Raw genomic sequence first — 23,500 nt, forward strand, 5'->3', positions numbered from 1 at the left:
GAACAAATCAGCTACTTCGTGTATTTTACAGCATTGTTGAAATGTTGAACATATCACTGTTTACGTAACACAGCATTGTTGAAATGTTGAACATATCACTGTTTACGTAACACAGGTTGCACAAGTTTGTCATAATGTCTTGAGACTTCACCATCAACGTATCGTGACGTCATGTTCGTTCTATGATAGGTGAAGTTAGGACTTGACTCTGCATGTGTTTGTAACGGGTGTCACCGCGTTCACGTTTTGGTGTACTCCTCATACCATTACTATCTGATGGCGATTCATAAACTAGTACGCTCGACTTTGCTTTTAGCACAGATTCTGGTGAACACGAAAAGGTTTTCTCGCTTTTATTATTACATATAGTAGGGATCTTACAGTGACAGAGATGGGCGGTGGGGTGACATAAAGCATTGCCTGTTTGGGTTTTCATTAACTATTCTGTGTAGCCCTGGCCCGATATCATCCCTTCTGATGTGTCCATGACATAATTATAAGGTTTAAGAAAAGCTACCCTATCGAAAATCTGAACTGAGTATGGAGGGTCTTTAACCTCCTGATTAAAGCTCATTTTTGTGGTAGCAAATTGGGAGTAATTTTTCAATGATAAGATTACTCAAGAAAAAATCTACTTGAGCGTTGATAAGAAAACGTGTGTTTTTCAAATCCGTTTTTGAAGTATGGTTAATTATTTTCTCCTCGAGTGCCGGTAGTTTATGACCTTTTTCACCGATTGCTTTGTTCCCAAATATACCTTAACTTAACCCCAGCAATAAAAAGGACCGCCTTGACACATTATCGATCTCACTACCGGAGGAGGACAATGGAACAGCCAGAACAGCGTAGCCACTCGTGACGAATCCGTAGCCCGGCTGTGTTTGGTTTCTATGTGCTGCTAACCAAGCCAGGAAGCCATAACCGTGTTGCTCGGCCTCGTAAATGTGACAGAACTGTAGATAATTGATGAATTTGACGTGAAGACAAATGTTTTGACAATTATTTGAGTGTACATCTACAATTGCGAGCATGCGGATATGTTTGTATAACCTGACAACGAGATATTGAGTTACGGAGGGGCATGTGGAGGTGATATACGCCACAGGTGAAAAGTCAAGTGTTTGTCGGGAGAGAATGGGCAAAACAACCGACGGAGGGGGTATCGGAGTGACAGACAAAAACAACATCATGGAGGATGGAAAGAAGGACGCACAATCTGAACCTGTCCTTCACAGTGGTGACGAATCCAATAAACACGTCGCTGTGCCGGAGAAGGGGACCCCGCGAGAGGAAGAGGCGGGTAAGAGTGAGGAACCTGTCGACAATAATGAAGGGAAGATTTCTGTAGAAATAAAGAAGTCAATCGCAGGTGACAAACCGGAGAGCATCAACCAGTTTGACTCTGTGTCAAATGACAAAGCTAAAGAACCTCCGCAAGTGAAGGATCCTGAAAATCCCAAGAAACCTGAATCCGACAAAATAGAACCTCTGAAAACGCAAAATTCTACAGCGAGTTCCAAGAGCAAGAAACCGAAAAAGGGGATATTCGTGTCTTACTCACCAGATGCTGGGTTCCTGGAGAGGAAATTCGTGGTAGAAACAACCCAGCAACTCAAAGAAAACAACCTGGCAGACGACCTTTGGTTTGACAAAGATGAGAAGAACACGGGAAGTCCATGTTGGTTTTCTCTAAGAATGGAAGCTGTGGAGAAATGTCGAGCTGCTATCCTAATATTGTCCGACAGTTACTTCACATGCCCTGTGTCTGTGTACGAGGGCAAGGCTCTTATTGATAGGCACAGGACTGACCCCACGTCTGTTCGTCTCTTCCCAATTCTTTTCAATAACATAGAAAACAGTGAGGTACCGCAGCATTACAGTGGAATCCTGCATGATGCGGTAGATCTCACTGTTCATGCAAAGTTAAGTCTGGCGGAGAAGACGTCTATCGTGATTGGTTCTGTGATGGAAGAGCTGGAGAAGTTTGCAACACTGGCCTCTCCCCCTACCCCGTTGTGTGCACCCGACGCCGAGTTCACTGGGGAATACAGGCGGAAGAAGATCTGTCAGTGGAATGTGGGTGACTTGCAGGAATGGTTGTTCAAACTCGGGATCAAAGAGTTCTACCGCCAGAGTCTTGCCGAGAACATGGTGGACGGGTTTCTGCTCATGTCCCTGACCGACCACGACATGGTCAAGTACCTCGGGGTGGATAGTCGAGTGGTCAGGAAGAAGATCATGCAGCAGATCTTACAAACGCTGGACAAGGAACACAAGCAACCAGATAACTGGCACTTACGGGCACGTGCACAACGTGCTAAGCCTGACGTGGTATATGTGATTTATGACCCAGCAGACGTCAGGTTGGCTCAGAACATCAAAGCTGATCTCAGGAAGAAGAACCTGCAGGTAGGTAATTGGAGAAAGTGTCACATGTTTGATTTTAATGTGCTAGATGATGCTTTTATGCAACAATTACTTAACATGTTTATTAGGAGTTTATGCCCCTTCAGAGAGTGTAAAAATCATATATGATATGTAGCATATTCAAGTTTTTTTTATTAGACTTAAACATCCTAGAGATAAACATGAGCGACATTAGCAATTAGGATGGTGTAATAATATCACCAGAACCTGCAGGTAATTCTTGTATGCAAGATAAATAAATCAACCTTTCATCTCTAAAACTTCAAAATGATGAATATTTATGTAGACATTTTCTTAAACAAAAGCCAGTTGCCTTTACTCAATGTTTGCAGTTCATTTATTGGTTGAGAGTTTTCCTGTACTGTTGTGTTCTGCTTTTGCAGATGTTGACTCTATCTGTGTCATGAAAATATTTCACCTACAACACAACACCTTGATGATGACAAGACACTGTCAACTATTGCTTCTCCAGTCTCCACACATGGAAAGCATGTGCATTGCATTATAAGATTCCATTTGTATTAATTAATGGGAACATATTTTAGCATACACTGGCAATAACTCAAAAAGAATGAGTTTAAAATGTTTTCATACTTTTTATAAAGCCCAAGAGGCCAAAGTGGTAGTTATTTGAGTATACTTTGAGAAATGCCACGTAAGGGTTGGAACCCCTGCTGAAGAAAATATTTCAAGAACAGCTGCAAGAACGGCTGTTACACAATAATATCCGTAGGATGACATGTATATATAACCTGTAGGATATTGTGGCATGTTGGTTGATGAGGTTTAGCTCACTTCAGTTCCTGCTTATATTAAACTAATCAGACAAGTTGTAATGTGCTATAAACACCAGCTTCAGGCTGTGTAGGTGATTCCAACAACATAGTCTCCAGCGCTACTGACAGGTGTAACAAAAAAATCACTTTGAACAAATTATTGGCATGCTGTGAAATAATGTCTTGATTGACAGTATGTCTTCAGCTGTTCTGTAACTGGTAGTAGTAAGTCATCCCTTGGTCATTTTGGTTTAATTCAACATGTGATAGAGAGCCCTGACATATAAGGAAGTAAAATGGTGAGTAAGCAGTAATTAAATTACTGAAGCAAACCTTCTTACTTGCAGTAAAAAAGAAAACAATATCAAACAGTTCTTGTCATTATATTGTCCACAGACATCTATTACAAGGGAACTGTCTGTGAGTTCTATTTTTCACTTGATAAAGTTCACAATTAACTAAATTTTGCATTCATTCTCCTCATGAAGCAGGTTGGTTAATGTCCCCAGTTACCAATGACAGACATTCTCCGACAGTTTGTGAATAAAAACACATGCTGTGAATAAAATGTCCTTCACCAGCATAAATAAGGGCAGAAAAATTGTTCACTCAAAAACATTCATCTTCAATATTCTCCATGTAAACTAAAATGAATTCAACAGTAAATACTCAGTACTGTCAAATGGTAATTGAAAGTATGCAGTAACACAAACACATCTGTTAGGAAATCATTGAACTAAGATCCATGGCAACATGCCTTGAGACCATTTCTGTTGTCTGAATTGAGTGTCAATGTTTTGTTATTATCTCACATAATTACCTATACGGAATGAATATTATTGGAAAATAATAAATCATGTTTAATGATCCATTTCTTGACATGAAACTGAAATCTATTCCTCCGTGAATTATTAGTTGAAACACAAACTGTTCACAGGGAAAACCTATTTGTGTGTGGTATAATTTGCTTCACCAAGAAAACATGTTAATAGTTTTGTTGTTCCATTGAATGTGTCAGCATGATCAATGATTGGTAAATAACGACCAAACTGAATGTGCACACCAAAAACAGGATCATGTGACACATGGCATGGTTAATATCCATCCTGCATTGTTCTGGAGGGCGTACACTGACAGGTGTAAGATGTTTACTGTATGTACTAACGGCCACAGATCCACAACTGATTGTGTTTAACTGATCAGTGTAGGCGTTGCCTGTCAACGCATATGATCCTAATGATTGTTTCAGGAAATATGTAGATAGGGTGGCTGTCGTGTTGTGTTTACTGTAGACAGGGTGGTTGTCGCATTGTGTTTACTACATTACATGATTATCGTGATTATAGTTGGGCAGAATAATTGGTGTCACATCAGTGATCAAAATGAAAATGGGATTTGTTTCATAGATAAATGTGGATATGAACTGATTTTTTATTATCTGTTTCAAAATGAGTATGAGCCTGGTTGAAGTACAATAGACTTATTAGAGTAACGCTTAGTCTCTGAATATACATAATGAGGCATCAACCGGAGGTTTCAAATGAAATATTTCAGGGCTTCAAATACTCAATAACACCCATATATTGGCCAACACACGATGTTTATCGACGTTGTAAACAAAAAGGTAAACGAAAGGATTTACTGTCTGCACTCCTTTACATCGAGTATGGGTACAGCAGTGAAGTGTCATCATCTGGCTGTTTCAGCTGGTTCCCATGGTAGCATCTGGAGCTGCTCATTTGTGACGACTTTTTAACTTTATGTCACAATATGATTTGTATGACGTCATCACTGTGGATGACGCAACAAGACAATTGTTTGCAATGTTTCTACCTGTCAATGCGCAGCAAATAGTCTTGCAATATCCGGGAATCAAATCCCATTTGATCATATTTTTCAACCAATCAGATTACAGAACACAGTGACTTTTGGTTTACAATTTTGATTAGTCCAATTTAAATCGAAACAGAGTCCCAGTGAACCTGGGGAAATCTAGATATTTAGTAGGGAGTAAGCATTGCAGGATTCTCAGGGAGTAGGGAAAAAATGCATTTCAGGGACTGAGGCAGACTACAGACTCATGAACATGCTATTATTTTTTGTGAATGTCAAAGTGGTTATTTGTAATGTAGAATTATCCACTTGGCTTGTTGTTCAAGGAATCATCAACAATGACCTAACTGGCTGCTACAGTGTGGCACAACAGGCAAATACAACACTGTGTAAGCATTATGTAATGCATTACAACGTAATACTCTGCAATATGATCTGTACACAGATATTAAATAACACTATTATGCATTATACACCAACACAAGTATCAGTCATACTACAACTGCTGTATACACCATGAACAAACATTGCCATTTATCGCCAGTTGTGGCGTCCCTTGTTTACCTGAAGCATTAGGCTGTAAGCCGAGGTAGGGTTGTACATACAGTGTGTCTACACAGAGCTAATTTTGTAGGATATACCCTTAGTGTACTCTTACTAGTCTTAGTGAGGTATAACTGAAGTTATTACCAGACACAAAACTTATAAAATATTCTCATCAGAGTAGCTAACGAAGTAATAGCTAGAGACTCTTCATGGGGTTCAATCGTGGGGGGAGGCGGGGTGGATATAGAAATCAGTTTTGCGGAGAGCATAAAATTTTCTTGAAGTTAGTATTGAACAGCATTACAGGAATTACAGGATTCTCTTTCTGGTGGGTATGTTAATGTAGAAAGGTTCAATGTACTTAAAAGCTTATCTGGAAAGGGAACATGTTTCTGTATAATGGGAATTACAGGATTCTTTTTTAAGGACTATAGTAGTATCTTTAAGGGAAATTAGGACTGTTTTAAGGGACTGTGGAATTATGCTGGGTAATTATGAGATTATCCTTGATGGAATATAGTACTGTATTCGGGAAATTGCAAGGTTACCCTTTTAAGGAACTATAGAGCTGGCTTTAAGGGAGTGTAATAGCGGAACTAAAAGGTTGTCTGTAACATGTTTAAGAGTGCATGTTTAAGGAGACAGAATTGAGAGAAGTATGGGATCATATTGCTGGAGGTATAGGATTGTATTAGAAACTTTAACGATTGTATAAAATTGTTGTCATTTACATAGTCCTTGACTTCTTTGAGAGGCATGTTTAGAAGTTGGTGAATCAGATAGGACAAAACTTTATGGATGAGCAACTTAAAGCTTCTTATTAAAGAAGTTGCTCATCCATAAAGTTTTGTACTATCTACATAGTCCTTGGTTTGCTTGTAACACTGAAGAACCGGGTTCAGTTCTTATTCACTCATTCTGCAGGTCATGCTCCCACTCACTCACTTACTCATGCACTTGAGACCTGTCATTACAGGGAGTAAGGAGTGTAAGATTTGTGAGTAAAGTGTGTCTGTTACAAAAGTTGTTTGTTTTCCAGGTCATACACCATGACGGAATGAAACTGGGCAGGTCAAAAGAGGAGTTCCTTCAAATCAATGGCCCCCAAATGGCCACAGCAACCCATGTGATTGTCCTTATGACTGAAGCATCTACAGGCTCGCCATTTGTCTTCCATGAAGTCCTGTTTGCTGATTGGCTTGGGAAGAAGCTAGTGACATCTATGTTCAAGAATGTTTGGAACAATCTAAGAGTCTCCCTGAAGGCTGTCCTCGGTAAACTATATAAAGACTAAATTATTGTAAATTTAGTTGGCAAATAGTCACTCAGTTGTCAAAGGAACTGCAATTCACTATGTAGAGTTGTGTCCCTTTGGTTTGCCCGAAACATGTGATTAAAGTTTTGATTGTCCACCCTGATTATGTGTCAAAGTTTGTCCGCACCCTATCCTTGCTCATAGGTTTCAGAAGTGTGATGAAGTCTCAGACATACATTGCTTCTGTCTTTCCTTCTGTATCAAGAACTGCAACAATGGTTAAGGCAGTGCTAAACCTAAGCACACTCACTCACAAGTGCTAGTTGCCATTAGTACTGCAACAATTGATTGATTTCAATTTATTGTGCTACAGTAGAAGTGTTTTAATGTGATGTAGTTTATAACTACATTTATTTGTTGGTTGTTTACTACAACAATATTCCTGCAAATGACAGTGCCCTGGAATTAAACAGGTCAGGTCTGACAAACCAGTGATTGATTTCATCAACAACAATCACTGGAACATACACTATCCTTGGAGAATTGGTACAAAATGATCCAGGGAGCAAGTGTTATTTGACATTAACTTGAATTGTCAAAATATGTTTTTTTCTGTTAGTTGTGCAAGAGGTCCAAAGTCATTGGTAGTTTGATTGGTTTGTGTATTGCTGAAATCAGTGAAAAACACTACTCACTCATGCACTTCATCGTATCAGGTGAGTGTCCTGCCATCGACTTCGAGACCAAGATGTACACGGAAAGTCTGGATGTTCTAGAACACCACATCAAGCCACTCCGTCGTGTACCTGGTGTGGTTCTGGAACAGACGTACCTGAACAAGATGGCCGAAGGACTAAAACCATTGGAGATCCTAGCTGGCTGCCGAAGTAGGTAGTAAATCACCCCCTGTCTTTCATCTGTGTGTGTGTGTGTGTGTGTGTGTGTATACAGTGTTCCCAGAAATTATTGAGAAAATTTTTGTTTTTTTTCTAATGATGCTAAGATTGGAAAAAGGGCTTTCACTATGCACTAAGCATACAAAATAAGGGAGACAACTCTTGAAGGCTTAGAAGGCAGAGTTATCTCCCATGTCTGAGCAGACGGCTTCCTGTGTTGACATGGCAAAATTTACAGCAAGAGAGAAAAGAAAGCTCATTCTAGATGATTTTGAAAGGGGTGAGGCTGATGCTTGTAGACATGGTATTCCTCTGTCTACAGTATACAGAACTTTGAAGAATATTCAAACAGGAACCGGGATAGAGCACAAAGCAGGGGCAGGTCGGCCTAGGAAATTCAGTGTTGTGGATCGCCGAAGACTTGGGCAGATTGTGAGTAGGGGTAAATTGAAAAGTGTTGAGAACATCAGAAATGAAATGATTAGCAGAGGAAGTCCTCAGGTATGCAATGAAACAGTTAGGCAGGAATTACAGAGACTTAATTGGGTGAAAAAACGTGGAATTCCCTCGCCGTTGATGAAAGATGCACAAAAGGAAAAACGTTTAAACTGGTGTCGGGCTCATGAAAATCAAGATTGGGATAATGTTTTCTTTTCGGATGAAAGTTCTGTTTGGCTTTTCCCTAATTGTGTGAAAATTTGGACCAAAGATACTGTCAAACCTATCTACCAGCGACCAAAACATAGCCCGAAGTTTCACATGTGGGGTGGTATATCGGCTCGCGGAGTGACGCCATTGTGTGTTTTCACGGGAAACTTGACAAAAGAAAGATACGTTGACATTCTAAATGGTCACCTTCTTCCGACAGCACAAACATTGTATGAAGATGATTGGATTTTCCAGCATGATAATGACCCAAAACACACTGCGCGCTACACAAAACAGTGGTTGTCGGGCGAAAATGTTCAAGTTTTAGACTGGCCCAGTTACAGCCCGGACCTAAACCCAATTGAGAATGTGTGGGGAGTCATGAAGGACAGAATAAACCAAAAGGGACTGAGAAATATTGAAGATATGAAGGCCGAGGTGGTCCAATATTGGGATACCCTGTCACACGATTACCTACAAACTTTGATGGGTAGTGTGCCTAGGCGTATTCAGGCATGCATTGCTGAGCGAGGAGGTCTAACAAAATACTAAAACAAGACCGAGACTGTAAAAGGATGATGTTTTAACATGTTTATGTAAGTAAAACGCCAGAAGTTAATAAACGTAATGAGTTACATGACGCAACATGATTCTCAATAATTTCTGGGAATACTATATATGTGTATGGTTTAGAGGGCATGACCACAGTCAAAGTGAAGTTATACAGAATTTCTGCAGCTGTTCACTTCCCAATCCACCTGCGTGAGCTGCTGTTGTGTTGTCAAAAGTTTACTGTACCATACACATGGAACTATACATGATGCTTGGTTTTCATACAGGAGGTACACTGATGTTAATCCACATCTCCCAAAATTACTGAGTCCATTCTCCAATTGTCCCTGATTAAACCCAAGCACCATCAAATACAAGCGTGGGTGTCCAACACACTATGTCCAAATGCATGTCCAAATAACTTCCATCAATGGACACATCAAAGTTGATGTCTGTTTCAGCTGATTCTAGTGTGATACCAGCATGACTTATCATATTAATTATGAGCCCAAATCTTCTCACCATATGAATTATGTATAATGAAATATTTTGTTTTTTTCAACCATGAATTTGTAAATGAAATCTAAATGATAAATCTATTTTTTTTTACATTTTTTACATTTGTCTGCAGGGATAGGTCTCATTATCATTCTTTTCTCCAGTTTGTGGCATATGTTAAAAAAAACAGAAATAGAAGCTTGGCTGGCTTATCTCCGTTCACCCCCACCCTCACATCAGCTATGTCTTACATTTCATCACATACATCCTCCATCTATGGTGTCCTGCCATTACTGACTGTTTTGTTAAACCACATTAAGATCACTCATTAAGGTTAATTGAGTATGTCTAGGGTACACCTGCATGAACATGTGTACTATATTACATCTCACAAAGGCCATGATATAGAACATAGATAGAGATATCTGTTAAGCTGAACTGACACAATGTTGCACCATGTAACATCCTGACACATCACCAGCTTTCATGCACAAGCAGGAACGCTTTCTGCACGCTTCAGTTTGACTGATTTATCTCTACTGGTAGTCAGACAATTACTCTCAGTTCAAAATCATAAATTAATGTTCAAGTTAAAACTTGCACCCTGTTTAAATCCTCGTCATCATTACTGTGATTCATAATCACTTGAAAGCCTTCTGTAACTTTCTGGGGTATAAGGTCAGAAAATTGAAGCATTGTATTGGGGTATGTCAAATCATGGATTCATAATTATCTGTTGATCTACGATCAAAAGAAAGAAGTTCCATCAGGGGACTGAACATTTAACTAATTTTTTCCAGTAATAACCTCCATTCTGAGAAACTATATTGTAATTATTGATCCAGCTGCAAAAACATTTTGTTTCCAACAAAAAAGCAATGTGTTTGTATGATTGGTATTATTGAAGGAATGCTTGAAGATGTAATGGCCACTAGTTTGTTATTACAATCTTTTTGTTATGTATATGGGCCTGAATATGTACACTTTGTTGACTATTCTATTATGAATGTGATGAAAGCGTAAGTAACATAGTATGTAGAAAGCTGTTATGAATTTTTATTGAATAATAAACTAACAGCTGCATCTTATGTAGTTGATGTTTGCTGTATGCTATTGATATTTGCTGAGATCATTTGAGTAAGAAGTACTATGTAGCACAGTGAAAACACTGCATTGACTTGAGTACAAATGTTGACAGCTTGCATGGGATTACAGAGAATACCAGTTTCTTTATTTTAATTATATTCACTGGATTTCAACAGATATCAACACAACTGAAGTTATGAACTATCTTTGCTTGTAGTAAGGTTAGCTTTCGAGGCATTTATGACTAGAATATTATAAAATATGAGCTTAAGATAGTGGAAGGCAGGCTTAGCTTTTGATATGGTAAGGTACGACCCATGAAGATCCGGGTTAGAATTGATCTTCAGTCGCCCACCCATGTTTTAAGAGGCGATTAAGGTGATCGGAGGGTCAGACTCACTAACTTCATTACTTCATTCATGCATGTCAGTTGCAAACATCGATGCTCATGCTATTGATCAATGGATTGTCTGATCCAGACTTGATTATTTACAGATGACTGTCATTTAGCTGGAATATTGCTTCGGACAGCATTAAACAACAAACACTATAGCGAAGTTGGCTCTGCTTGTGTTACAGTAGAGAAGGCGTCTGACATATGCATTTACAATTTGCTAATGATATTTTTTTTCTCTTTTTGCTGTGCAAATTTTAGGACGAAGGTGATGTTTTACAGTTTTCTTGCATAATAATATTCAGTAGTCCTTGGGTGCCCTAGTATTAACTAGCCTAGACAGTATTTCCTTCCTACACTCTGATGCACTCTGTTGTTGAGGTTCTCAATGAACCAGCACACTCTCCCTCCTCTGATGCCATCTCCACGTAGACATCCTGTAGTTGCTTCGCTGTGTGCAACATCTACTACTTTCCACTATGTATTGACCTGTCCGCTACCATGGTTACAGCTCATGACATATTTTTAAGTTAGTAACTATGTATGAATAATCCAGGGATTGTTACTAAAGTCTAACTGCATAGTAACTGAGGAAAACAGCAATCCTCATATCAATGATTTATTATACACAGTGCACTGGGTCTCTGAATTATACGTGATTCAAAAGTAAGCATTTTCACTTCTTAGAAAATATTGTGATTGTATGTTTGTCCAAGATCTCATTAACATGGGGAATCAAACATGTCTCCATAAAGTAGTGCTATTTTTGTCTCAAATGAATAGTTAATGAGCTATTGTTGTCATTATTACTGACCTTCCAACACCAGCATAACGGAAATATTATTAGCTGGAGTAAACCAGTGTAAGCTGACAAGCGGACCTTGTCTCTCCACTCTTGCCTGTTTTCTCGCTGTTATTTCAGTCAAAACTCAACTCAGTATTCTTCATTCCAAACATACGGATAGTAAAGACTGAAGTACAGATCGTTGATTTAGGAGATAACATCATGTTTTGGTGAATTTCCAGGTGTTATTGAGTATTTGAAGCACAGGAATGCATTTGGAACCGACGGCATCAGCCAGAGGTTTCAAATGAAATATTCTCATGCTTCAGATACTCAATAACACAAGGAAATTGGCCAACACATGATGTTTATCGACGTTGTAAACAAAAAAGTAAACCAAAGGATTTTACTGTCTGCACTCCTTTACATGGAGTACAGGTACAGCAGTGAAGTGTCATCAGCTGGCCTTTCAGCTGGTTCCCATGGTTGCATCTGGAGCTGCTCATTTGTGACATCAATCTGACCTTATGTCACAGTATGATTTGAATGGCATCACCACTGTTGATGACACAACAAAACAATTGTTTGCGATGTTTCTGTATGTCAATACGCAATGAATAGTCTTGCAGTTTTCAGGAATCAAATACCATTTGATCATGTTTTTCAACCAATCAGATGACAGAACACAATGACTTTTGGTTTACAATGTTTTTCAACCAGTTGTTGTCTTTCAGACATTTCAGTATTTAGGAGATACCTAACTTATCTGCAAATTGCTGATACTGTATACCCAAAAAACTATTTTGAATCATAAAAGGATAGAAATATATCCGTAGATGTGTGATACCCGATATGTATGATTTAGTTTCAGGGGCTGTTCCCAGGACATTTTATAGTTAATGTGTAATTAAACATGACAAACACAGCTTCTAAAGCAACAATAGATTCAGTATCTTACATGAACATCAATATGTAACTTGTGTGTTCAGCATCAGGAATGTGGCTCTGGCATTCTTGACCCCGGACCACCTATATAAGTTGTAAGACTGCAGGACCATCCATGTATTGTAGTTGATCCAAGACCTTCATGCGACTTGAGTATGATTGTGTCATTAAACAAACATAGACACATCAATGCTCTAACATGGTGGTAGTGCCTTCACTAGTTTATTTTCTGAGGCCTTTACATAATTATAACAATCAGCTCATATATTGTTATCTAATAGGTACTAATCTCTTTGTGTGTGACTCTTTTAGATGTGACAACATAGACGATATAAAAAAAATCTCCTTCAGTTGAAAATAAGTGCTTTAACAATAGTTCAGCCAAATGTTGTTTTTTTTTAATGCTGAATTATTGTTCTCTTGAAATAGTAATAGAATTAAAGCAACTGTATCCTGTGGTATGTTTTTTGTGACAGGTATGGTATGCCAATTTGTAAGAATTAAGGTGTTTTACTCTTGATAATATGCACTATTGTATGTCAAGCCATGAAAGCTGAGTGTTGTATCCAATGTCTTCAAGTTTGGTAATAGCTTACATTGGGGATTACGCTGACACCAATCAATTTTGGTGGCCTTGACCTTATTTTCAAGGTCACCATGACTCTTTGACCACTTTTCAATCTCTTGTTAGCGCAATATCTCATGAACTGTTGTACCCAGTTCCAATTTTTTGACAGCCTACATTCAGGGATTACACAGACATCAGTTGATTTTGGTGACCTTGATAATTTCAAACTTATGTTAACGTAATTTCTGTTAAAACATTGCAAACAATGTCTTCAGCTTTGATGACAACCTACACTGGGTTATTATGCAGGCACCAATCATTTCATGCATCTTATGTGTGACAAAATGTGAAAAGTAGTGAATATGTTAGAAATATTGCAGTCTTCTATAGCAGTGGGGGACATTGCCACATTAGTGCCAAACACTTGTTCTCCGTTGTGGAAACAAAGGGGAGAGGGTTGTCAGGATCAATTTGAAATGGTTGATGCATGTGATCATACTTCCATGCAGATGTGTAGGTTGATTCATGTCATGTCAGTCACTGGATTATATGGGTCTGACTCATTTATTGGCAGATTGCCATGATATAAATGGACTTTTGGTGAGTGCAGCATTAAAAATCAAACCAACAAAACAAATTGTGTATATTGAAAACATGCATGATAGCCAAATCATTAAAATATAATTCAAAGTACCTTTATGACAAATATAATTTGAGGTGAAATTTGTTCCTGTTTGTTTGAATACTTAAGTAGAAACGTTTAGCAGCCTCATGTAAATGGGGATACCAAACAGTATGTTTAAACCTTTTCTTAACCATTGCTTCTGCACTTGAGACAGTGAAACAAGTTATCTCCTCTTTAGCCATGTTTCAGCCTGTGAAGTTAAGGGATTTCTTATGCCACACTGTGAAGTGTAGCTCTGTCTCCATATTAGCCCAGTGAAGTCCAGGGCTTTCTTCACATGAGGCCTGTAAAGTGTAGTGTTATCCTATTAACAGACCTGTAAAATCTTGGGCTTTCTTTATGGTGCTGTGGCTATCTCTTTCTTGTTCTCGTGAAACGAAGGACTATCTCCTTAACAGTATTGAATGTATTCAACTTATTTGTTCATGCTTATCAGGGTTCTCAAGGTCATAGGCAGAACAATCGCTTGTTTACAATCACTACCAGATGAATTTGCGTAGGTCGGTGAGACTTGGCACATATGCCATCCATGAGATGGGACTGAACAATGAAAACAGTCATGGGTGGTGTAAGTCACACAGGAAGGTATGCATTGATTGCTGCTAAATACAACAACCCTTGGAATTTTCTGGAAATACTTACAAGGTGAAATACCATCTCAAGGTCAGACACATTTAACAGTGAATTCTGAAAACAGTAAGACATTTGGTGAATATGATTTCATGGTGTGAACTTTGAGGTAGTAATATTGTGACTGAATTTCTTTGGAAGGTCAAGGTCACTAGAGAGAAAGGGCAGTTGTAGACTGGGATCCATTATGAACTCTCTCAAGTAGAACTGGAGGCACATGACATTCTGTTCCAAAGTTGTACTGCATAAGACATGTTTATCCATGTTTCATCTGGTGTGTTTCTACGTGTTTCTGAGATGGTTGCATAGTTCCGTGTTTCTGCAGGTTTCTGTAAAATGGTTGCATGTTTCATCTGGTGTGTTTCAGCATGTTTTTGTGAAATGGTTGGATGTTTCTATGTTTCAGCTGGTGTGTTTCAGCATGTTTTGGTGAAATGGTTGCATGTTTCTATGTTTCATCTGGTGTGTTTCAGCATGTTTTCATGAAATGGTTGCATGTTTCTATGTTTCATCTGGTGTGTTTCAGCATGTTTTCGTGAAATGGTTGCATGTTTCTATGTTTCATCTGGTGTGTTTCAGCATGTTTTCGTGAAATGGTTGCATGTTTCTATGTTTCATCTGGTGCGTTTCAGCATGTTTTCGTGAAATGGTTGCATGTTTCTGTGTTTCATCTTTGCATGTTCATGTGCAGTATATTTCAGTTTCTGTATTTCATCTGGTGTGGTTTGACATGTTTCTTCAAGTGGTTGTCCCTTTCAATGTCTACTGTTGGATGTTTCAGCCAACAACATGAACTCCTTGCTGGGGTCCGAGGGAGATCCCGTGGTCTTTATCAGGTGAGGGCGTTTTGAATTATGTCTCATATATATATGCATTCTATATATATTGCCTTCAGCTTTATTAAATACAGGTGTTTTCCATACAGCCAATTGCGCAGCAAATTGTCGGATTAACGAGGATGTGGGATTAAATAATTGTGACTAAATTATGTTTATTCAATTTGTTACCAACAAAAGCACCAGATAATGCCAATTGCTGGATAAATGGAGGTCAGATTAATGAGACTTGACTGTTTTCATTTGCACATCCAGATACTTTTTAAGAATCAACATTTTAAAGACTATCATTATGATACCTGTTATATTCCCCTGTTCCAGCTACCAGTGGGACATGCAGAGCAAGGTGGAGGAGATTCAGATGTACCTGGAACGGGCAGGTCTCGTGTGTTGGGCAGATATCAGCGTGAACCTACCTCGCGGTCACAGCAGTCGCAGCACAAGAAGCAGCGTCACCTACACCAACATGGATATGGGCAACGACACACTACAGGGACAGATTCAGCGGACAATGAAGTCGTCAGCGGTCGTGCTGTGCTGCATCACACCAAAATATCTACAAAGTGACAACTGTGTGAAGGATCTAGGTCTGGCAGAGAACTATAACAAACCAATCATACCCCTTCTTCTTCGGTTTGTTCCCATTGAGACGGCACCAGCGCAGGTGAAGAGGTTGCTTCTAAGACAGAGCTACATCGACTTGAGTAACGAACGACTTTACCGACAGAACATTGCTCTAGTTCTGGACAAGGTCAGGAAGGTAGTGGGGATGATGTAGCAGGCACTGTGCTGTATGTGTTGTTACAACTGTTGACAGGGTGCTGGAGGGGTCAGTCTTATGTAAGGGAATCATAGGGGAGGTTCAATTGTGCAAGTCAGTAGGATGGTGGAGGAGGACAATCTGATGTATGGAAATCATAGGAGATGTTCTGCTGTACAAGTCAGTAGGATGACAGAGGAGGACAGTCTGATGCATGGGAATCCTAGGAGATGTTCTGCTGTACAAGTCAATAGGATGGCAGAGGAGGACACTCTGAAGTATGGGAATCCTAGGAGATGTTCTGCTGTACAAGTCAGTAGGATGACAGAGGACAGTCTGATGCATGGGAATCCTAGGAGATGTTCCACTGTACAAGTCAGTAGCATGATAGAGGAGGACAGTCTGATGCATGGGAATCCTAGGAGATGTTCTGCTGTACAAGTCAGTAGGATGGCAGAGGAGGACAGTCTGAAGTATGGGAATCCTAGGAGATGTTCTGCTGTACAAGTCAATAGGATGGCAGAGGAGGACACTCTGAAGTATGGGAATCCTAGGAGATGTTCTGCTGTACAAGTCAGTAGGATGACAGAGGAGGACACTCTGAAGTATGGGAATCCTAGGAGATGTTCCACTGTACAAGTCAGTAGGATGGCAGAGGAGGACACTCTGAAGTATGGGAATCCTAGGAGATGTTCTGCTGTACAAGTCAATAGGATGGCAGAGGAGGACACTCTGAAGTATGGGAATCCTAGGAGATGTTCTGCTGTACAAGTCAGTAGGATGACAGAGGAGGACAGTCTGATGCATGGGAATCCTAGGAGATGTTCTGCTGTACAAGTCAATAGGATGGCAGAGGAGGACACTCTGAAGTATGGGAATCCTAGGAGATGTTCTGCTGTACAAGTCAGTAGGATGACAGAGGAGGACACTCTGAAGTATGGGAATCCTAGGAGATGTTCTGCTGTACAAGTCAGTAGGATGACAGAGGAGGACAGTCTGATGCATGGGAATCCTAGGAGATGTTCTGCTGTACAAGTCAGTAGGATGACAGAGGAGGACAGTCTGATGCATGGGAATCCTAGGAGATGTTCTGCTGTACAAGTCAGTAGCATGATAGAGGAAGACAATCTGATGTATGGGAATCCTAGGAGATGTTCTGCTGTACAAGTCAATAGGATGGCAGAGGAGGACACTCTGAAGTATGGGAATCCTAGGAGATGTTCTGCTGTACAAGTCAGTAGGATGACAGAGGAGGACACTCTGAAGTATGGGAATCCTAGGAGATGTTCTGCTGTACAAGTCAGTAGGATGACAGAGGAGGACAGTCTGATGCATGGGAATCCTAGGAGATGTTCTGCTGTACAAGTCAATAGGATGGCAGAGGAGGACACTCTGAAGTATGGGAATCCTAGGAGATGTTCTGCTGTACAAGTCAGTAGGATGACAGAGGAGGACACTCTGAAGTATGGGAATCCTAGGAGATGTTCTGCTGTACAAGTCAGTAGGATGACAGAGGAGGACAGTCTGATGCATGGGAATCCTAGGAGATGTTCTGCTGTACAAGTCAATAGGATGGCAGAGGAGGACACTCTGAAGTATGGGAATCCTAGGAGATGTTCTGCTGTACAAGTCAGTAGGATGACAGAGGAGGACACTCTGAAGTATGGGAATCCTAGGAGATGTTCTGCTGTACAAGTCAGTAGGATGACAGAGGAGGACAGTCTGATGCATGGGAATCCTAGGAGATGTTCTGCTGTACAAGTCAGTAGGATGACAGAGGAGGACAGTCTGATGCATGGGAATCCTAGGAGATGTTCTGCTGTACAAGTCAGTAGCATGATAGAGGAAGACAATCTGATGTATGGGAATCCTAGGAGATGTTCTGCTGTACAAGTCAGTAGGATGGCAGAGGAGGACACTCTGAAGTATGGGAATCCTAGGAGATGTTCTGCTGTACAAGTCAGTAGGATGACAGAGGAGGACACTCTGAAGTATGGGAATCCTAGGAGATGTTCTGCTGTACAAGTCAGTAGGATGACAGAGGAGGACAGTCTGATGTATGGGAATCCTAGGAGATGTTCTGCTGTACAAGTCAATAGGATGGCAGAGGAGGACACTCTGAAGTATGGGAATCCTAGGAGATGTTCTGCTGTACAAGTCAGTAGGATGACAGAGGAGGACACTCTGAAGTATGGGAATCCTAGGAGATGTTCTGCTGTACAAGTCAGTAGGATGACAGAGGAGGACAGTCTGATGCATGGGAATCCTAGGAGATGTTCTGCTGTACAAGTCAGTAGGATGACAGAGGAGGACAGTCTGATGCATGGGAATCCTAGGAGATGTTCTGCTGTACAAGTCAGTAGCATGATAGAGGACGACAATCTGATGTATGGGAATCCTAGGAGATGTTCTGCTGTACAAGTCAATAGGATGGCAGAGGAGGACACTCTGAAGTATGGGAATCCTAGGAGATGTTCTGCTGTACAAGTCAGTAGGATGACAGAGGAGGACACTCTGAAGTATGGGAATCCTAGGAGATGTTCTGCTGTACAAGTCAGTAGGATGACAGAGGAGGACAGTCTGATGCATGGGAATCCTAGGAGATGTTCTGCTGTACAAGTCAGTAGCCTGATATCGGAAGACAATCTGATGTATGGGAATCTTAGAAGATTCAGTGCATGTCAATAAGATGTAGGAAAGGGACAGTCGGATGTGAGGGAATTGTAGAAGATGTTCAACTGTCCTGTAGTGTTCACATTACTTCAAGTCTCAACAGTTTGTACATGTGCATTCCCTAGTGTAAGATATATAAGATGTGTACACTATGAGTTGTTCCCCTGTCACAAGGGGGGCATGGGTGGATGTACCCTCTATGTTTGTTTATGTTCCCCGAGTTCAAAGGGTGAGGGGGACATAAATACACATTGAGGGTACAGCATATTTATCTTACTCAACACCTCAATGTCAAGTTTGAACTGTTTGAAGCATGGGTATTGGATCATACACTTCAGCTAACCTGTGTGTATCAAACAATTCGAATCTTGTATCTTGCTGTTTTTCCTGCAGTATTGTCGTAGTAAAATCACTGTGGTGTAATTCCCTCCCTTAATATTTGCAGGGGCTTCATTTGAATGTTTTGTCAAAATTTATTTGCTGGAATGCGAGGCAAATCTTTTCGTAGACATCGCTAGATTTAGCAGACAAAACAAGAAAAACAAATTTAGGGTTATCTCCCTTTCATCAATCTGCATTCGCAAATACATCGGTAATTTCCGTGCATAATCCGTGATTCACTGTTATTCGAGATAAAGAAATACCACCACATGGTGCCATTGGCGGCGGGATACATTGCAATATACCTCACTTCTAAGTGGAGTACATTGTAAATAACAGAAGGGCGCTTAGCCAATCAGAAAACAACATTTATGTGTGAGGTAAGATAAATGTATATATCACCCTGTATTCAGTAAATCCCTGGTAAACTGGATGGTACTGTGCCAGGTTAAAGTGTCTAGAATAACGAAGTCAAGGGTCAATGTATCATCAGTATGGGGTCATATGTTTACATATATATGCTATACTACTCTTAAAAAGTTAAAGAAAACCCAGTTCTAGGGATATGTGTTTCTTTACTTTGTTTGAGTAGTATACTAACAGAGTGATATTTTGCAACAAAACCCTGGGGACGTTTTGTTCCAGATTCAGTGGATTTTACTAGGTTTCATGTTAACCAGGAAGGATAACTAACATATAAAAACTTGTGATGATTCTCTCTTCAGTGAAGTCTTCTGACACTGTGATAACTGCCAAACAGATGATGATAAACCTGTGTAAATATGTGTGTGGTTTTGAATGTCTGTCCGCTGGTACTTCTTGCTTCTGTTATGGGCTATGTACATCCTTGTATATTGTGTATGTATGATTCAACATGAGGTTGATGCCTCATCACCATACCACATCTTGTGATGCAATCTGTGTTCACGTTTGTGTAGTCAGTATGATTTGTTTTGACTGTTATGTTTAAAGTCCTAAGTGACAACAGGTGTTTGGTATAAGGCAAGACTTTCGTTACTGTTTTACGGGTATTGGTGAGCTCAGAACTGAAGTGCAAAGTGTCTGCAAGTGATATAGTGCACATTATGTTAAGCTGCTAGACAATGTAAATTGTTTCATTGGTGTATGGACAGGCTTTAATAACACGTAATGCATGGCAACATGTTTGATAAGGTTTGAAAAATGAATAAAATAATACAACAGCAAATGCCTCTATATCTAATTCCTGATCTAATTGTGGAATATATGCTGTGTTGATATGTCCTAAATTCATTGGCACTTACCTGTGGTTGTCAGATATATTGAGAGGACATATCCTGTTTTGAGATATATAGTGAGGATGTATCCTATGTTGAGATATATTGTTGACTTATATCCTGTGTGAAAATACATTGTTAGGATATATGAAGTGTTAAAGTGTCCAGTGTAATTACTGAATGGCCCACCATTTAAATGTGAGATACATTTGGTGGCTATATCCTGTGTTGAAATACGTTGATGGGAATATATCTTGTGTTGAGATACACTGATGGGATTAAATCGAAGGTTGAGATATGCTGATGGGAATATATCCTGGGTTGAGATACGCTGATGGGACTGTATCTAGTCCTCAAGACTAGTCCAAAGACAAGATTAATTTTATTTCACTAGTCATCAGAGTCAGTTAATTCTGCAAAAACAACACACAAATGTTAACTATTCTTTGTAGATTCAGATCTGAAACATTGAAAGCTGATACAGAATCATAGTCCTTAGTGGATACCGGTCAAGGGACAGCAGTTGCTGGATTCAAACTTATATTAAGTAAAGTTTAGTGTCAGACTAAGCAGACAAGCTCAAAGGCTGGTGTATTTCACACCATTCTTGTGGTCATGTACAGCAGTATGTAAGCTGAATGTGTGTGGGTACTGGCAAACAAGGATATGTTGAGCACCAACCTAAATTAGCATATATAAGTGCTGCCAAATGGCACTTGCCACATTGAGTGAAGGGACCCCAGGTTGTCTGTGATAATGTGTTTGTGCAATGGATGAAGCATATGGGAGTCTTTTGAGCAAGGCATGTGCAGCTATGGGTAGATTGATTCCTCATCAAGCACTGCACTAACCTACATCTGCTCTCCCTTTCACATACCAAATTGGTTTGCTTATTGCAGTGCTCCGCCTGCTTGTAAAGGTGTTCTCTAGACTGGTCCAACTTATCCTTGTTGGTCTGTATGTCGTAAGTCTGTGCAGGGATTATCTGGTCTCGGTATGGGGATAATTCTAATTATAGCATGTACAGTGTACCATAATGTATATTATGTACGCATGTTAAAGACAAGAATAAATATCTACCTACATATGTAAATATGATCAATATTTCGTGTCAGATGTGAAATATGTTGGTAAATTTAGAACACATTGCATTGAGGGAAGGTCAACTTCCGTTCAGTGTAGACTCGTGAAGGTCCCGAGGTAGAAAAGGCCTTCAGCAATCCATGTTTGCCATAAAAGGTGACTATGCTTGTCGTAAGAAGCGACTAACGGGATGGGGTGGTCATGCTCGCTGACTTAGTTGACACATGTCATCGGTTCCCAATTGGGCAGATCGATGTTTATGCTGTTGGTTACTGGATTGTCTCGTCCAGACCCGATTATTTACAAACCGCCGCCATATAGCTGGAATATTGCTGAGTGCGGCGTAAAACAAAACTCACTCAGTCCGCTCAGTGTATATTTAGGAGAAAGTCAATGTTTTGCAGCGTAGTACAGAGGCAGATACAGTGGACACAGCTTGGCACGTTAAATGAAACAGCTGAGCAATATTACCAATAAATGTTCTGGAAATATCCCTAATGTCCTATTTATTTCGTCCTGTTAGATATTTTCACCCTTTCTATGACGCCCGAGGGCAGACTTCTTTTGCTGTTTATATAACACGGTTATAACTGCATTGGGACAAACCTTTAGCACATTATCCCAGGACAACCCTTTGAGATACCACAAGGAAATGCTTTGGAGACACTTTTCAGGGGAAAACACTTAAACAACGCCAGACTTAACTATTTACAGAACAATTCCCATGTCAGCGTTTTTTTGTTTTGTTTTATTTATATATATATAAAACAGTTGTACGAATGTGTTGGTATATCTTTGAAAATCCTGCTAAATATGTACATTTATTATTAATCTTTTTCTATGAATCCCCGCAACGAGTATGTAATAAAATAGACTCCGTCCGTCCGTCCGTCCATGTACATTCGTCGTTTTACAGAGCAGAACTTGAAAACCGTTCTAAATTTCTTCCCCTATACTTGTCACACAGACAGATCCGGTGGTGAACTGGTGCCTTTTGGTAGTTTTTGATATATTTGAATAATATATTTTTGTGTTTCCATTGCAAAAGGTTTGACTATGGCGGAAATTGATATTTGTGAACTTTTCCGGAGCAGAATTAGAAAACTTTTCAGTACCCTTTTCCCACTTTGTGGGTATTGTGGGTATCCAAGAACCCAAAGGCATAAATCAACAGTACTTCTCTACTTCCTGTATCAGCTGTACTGATGAACATCATCCCGAACATTTGACATTGTTATAACCACAGAGCTTAAATAGAGTTGTAGACTATCCCAGTTATAACTGACATTTTAATGAAGAGTATTTTCCCTGGTGACTTCGTCTTCTGGTTGAAACGAAATTCGCTTTCATTTCTTGGTTTATTTTTCGTCTAACTTAAAACTGTTTCATCAAGACCTTCGAGTGAGTGAGATAAGTTTTGTGCCGCTTCAGAAACACTCCAGCAATATCAGGGAGGGCGACACGAGAAATGGGTTTCACACACTGTACTCATGCGGGGAAGCGAAGACTTTAAGCACTACGGCACTAGGCTACCCCACCGCCCGTTGACCTGTCGGTTGAGCGTCTGGCATAGCACGTAGCTTGGAATTTGTGCTTAATGAATTGAGCTACAGAGATCTTTTTATGACAATGTATTTGCTTTCACGACTTTATTTTAATTTATTTTTGACGCGATCTCCCTCACAACGCGACCACGTCCTATATATATTCATAAAACATATCTCCACACAACATTATCTTGTCTATCCCCACACCAACACAATATTAACATATTGTGTTTCAAGGTGTTGTTCAGAACAAACTTTGAATAGCAAATTCCTAATCAGTGTTGATAGCAGGCACAGATACATTTGGATGTGTCAGGCTTCCCTCAGAACACATAGCAAAGGAAGCGTACATAAAAGATACACGAACGCACTCAGTCACAAAGACGATAATTTATAGTAAGAAGTCCCGCTCTCTTCTCGATGAGGCCAGTCTTAAACAAA

At 39.8% G+C, this 23,500-nt stretch overlaps 1 protein-coding gene across 1 annotated transcript; it reads left to right on the forward strand.

Moving 5' to 3' along the window:
* Positions 1 to 1,134: 1,134 nt before the first annotated feature.
* Positions 1,135 to 21,522, forward strand: LOC137291198 (uncharacterized). The gene is made up of 5 exons (XM_067822489.1): positions 1,135 to 2,409; positions 6,622 to 6,856; positions 7,554 to 7,724; positions 15,305 to 15,359; positions 15,681 to 21,522. The coding sequence occupies exons 1-5, from the start codon at positions 1,135 to 1,137 to the stop codon at positions 16,135 to 16,137; spliced, it is 2,193 nt and encodes a 730-aa protein (XP_067678590.1). The 3' UTR covers positions 16,138 to 21,522.
* Positions 21,523 to 23,500: the final 1,978 nt, after the last annotated feature.

The sequence above is a fragment of the Haliotis asinina genome, chromosome 7 (genome assembly GCF_037392515.1).
Source record: "Haliotis asinina isolate JCU_RB_2024 chromosome 7, JCU_Hal_asi_v2, whole genome shotgun sequence".
Lineage (NCBI taxonomy): Eukaryota > Metazoa > Mollusca > Gastropoda > Lepetellida > Haliotidae > Haliotis > Haliotis asinina.

Bases quoted from the DNA above. Each gene is read 5' to 3' on its own strand.
- LOC137291198 (XM_067822489.1), top strand. From the start codon at position 1,135: ATGGGCAAAACAACCGACGGAGGGGGTATCGGAGTGACAGACAAAAAC. The intron at 2,410-6,621 runs GTAGGTAATTGG...TTTGTTTTCCAG, and splicing joins TCAGGAAGAAGAACCTGCAG to GTCATACACCATGACGGAAT. The intron at 6,857-7,553 runs GTAAACTATATA...TCATCGTATCAG, and splicing joins CTCCCTGAAGGCTGTCCTCG to GTGAGTGTCCTGCCATCGAC.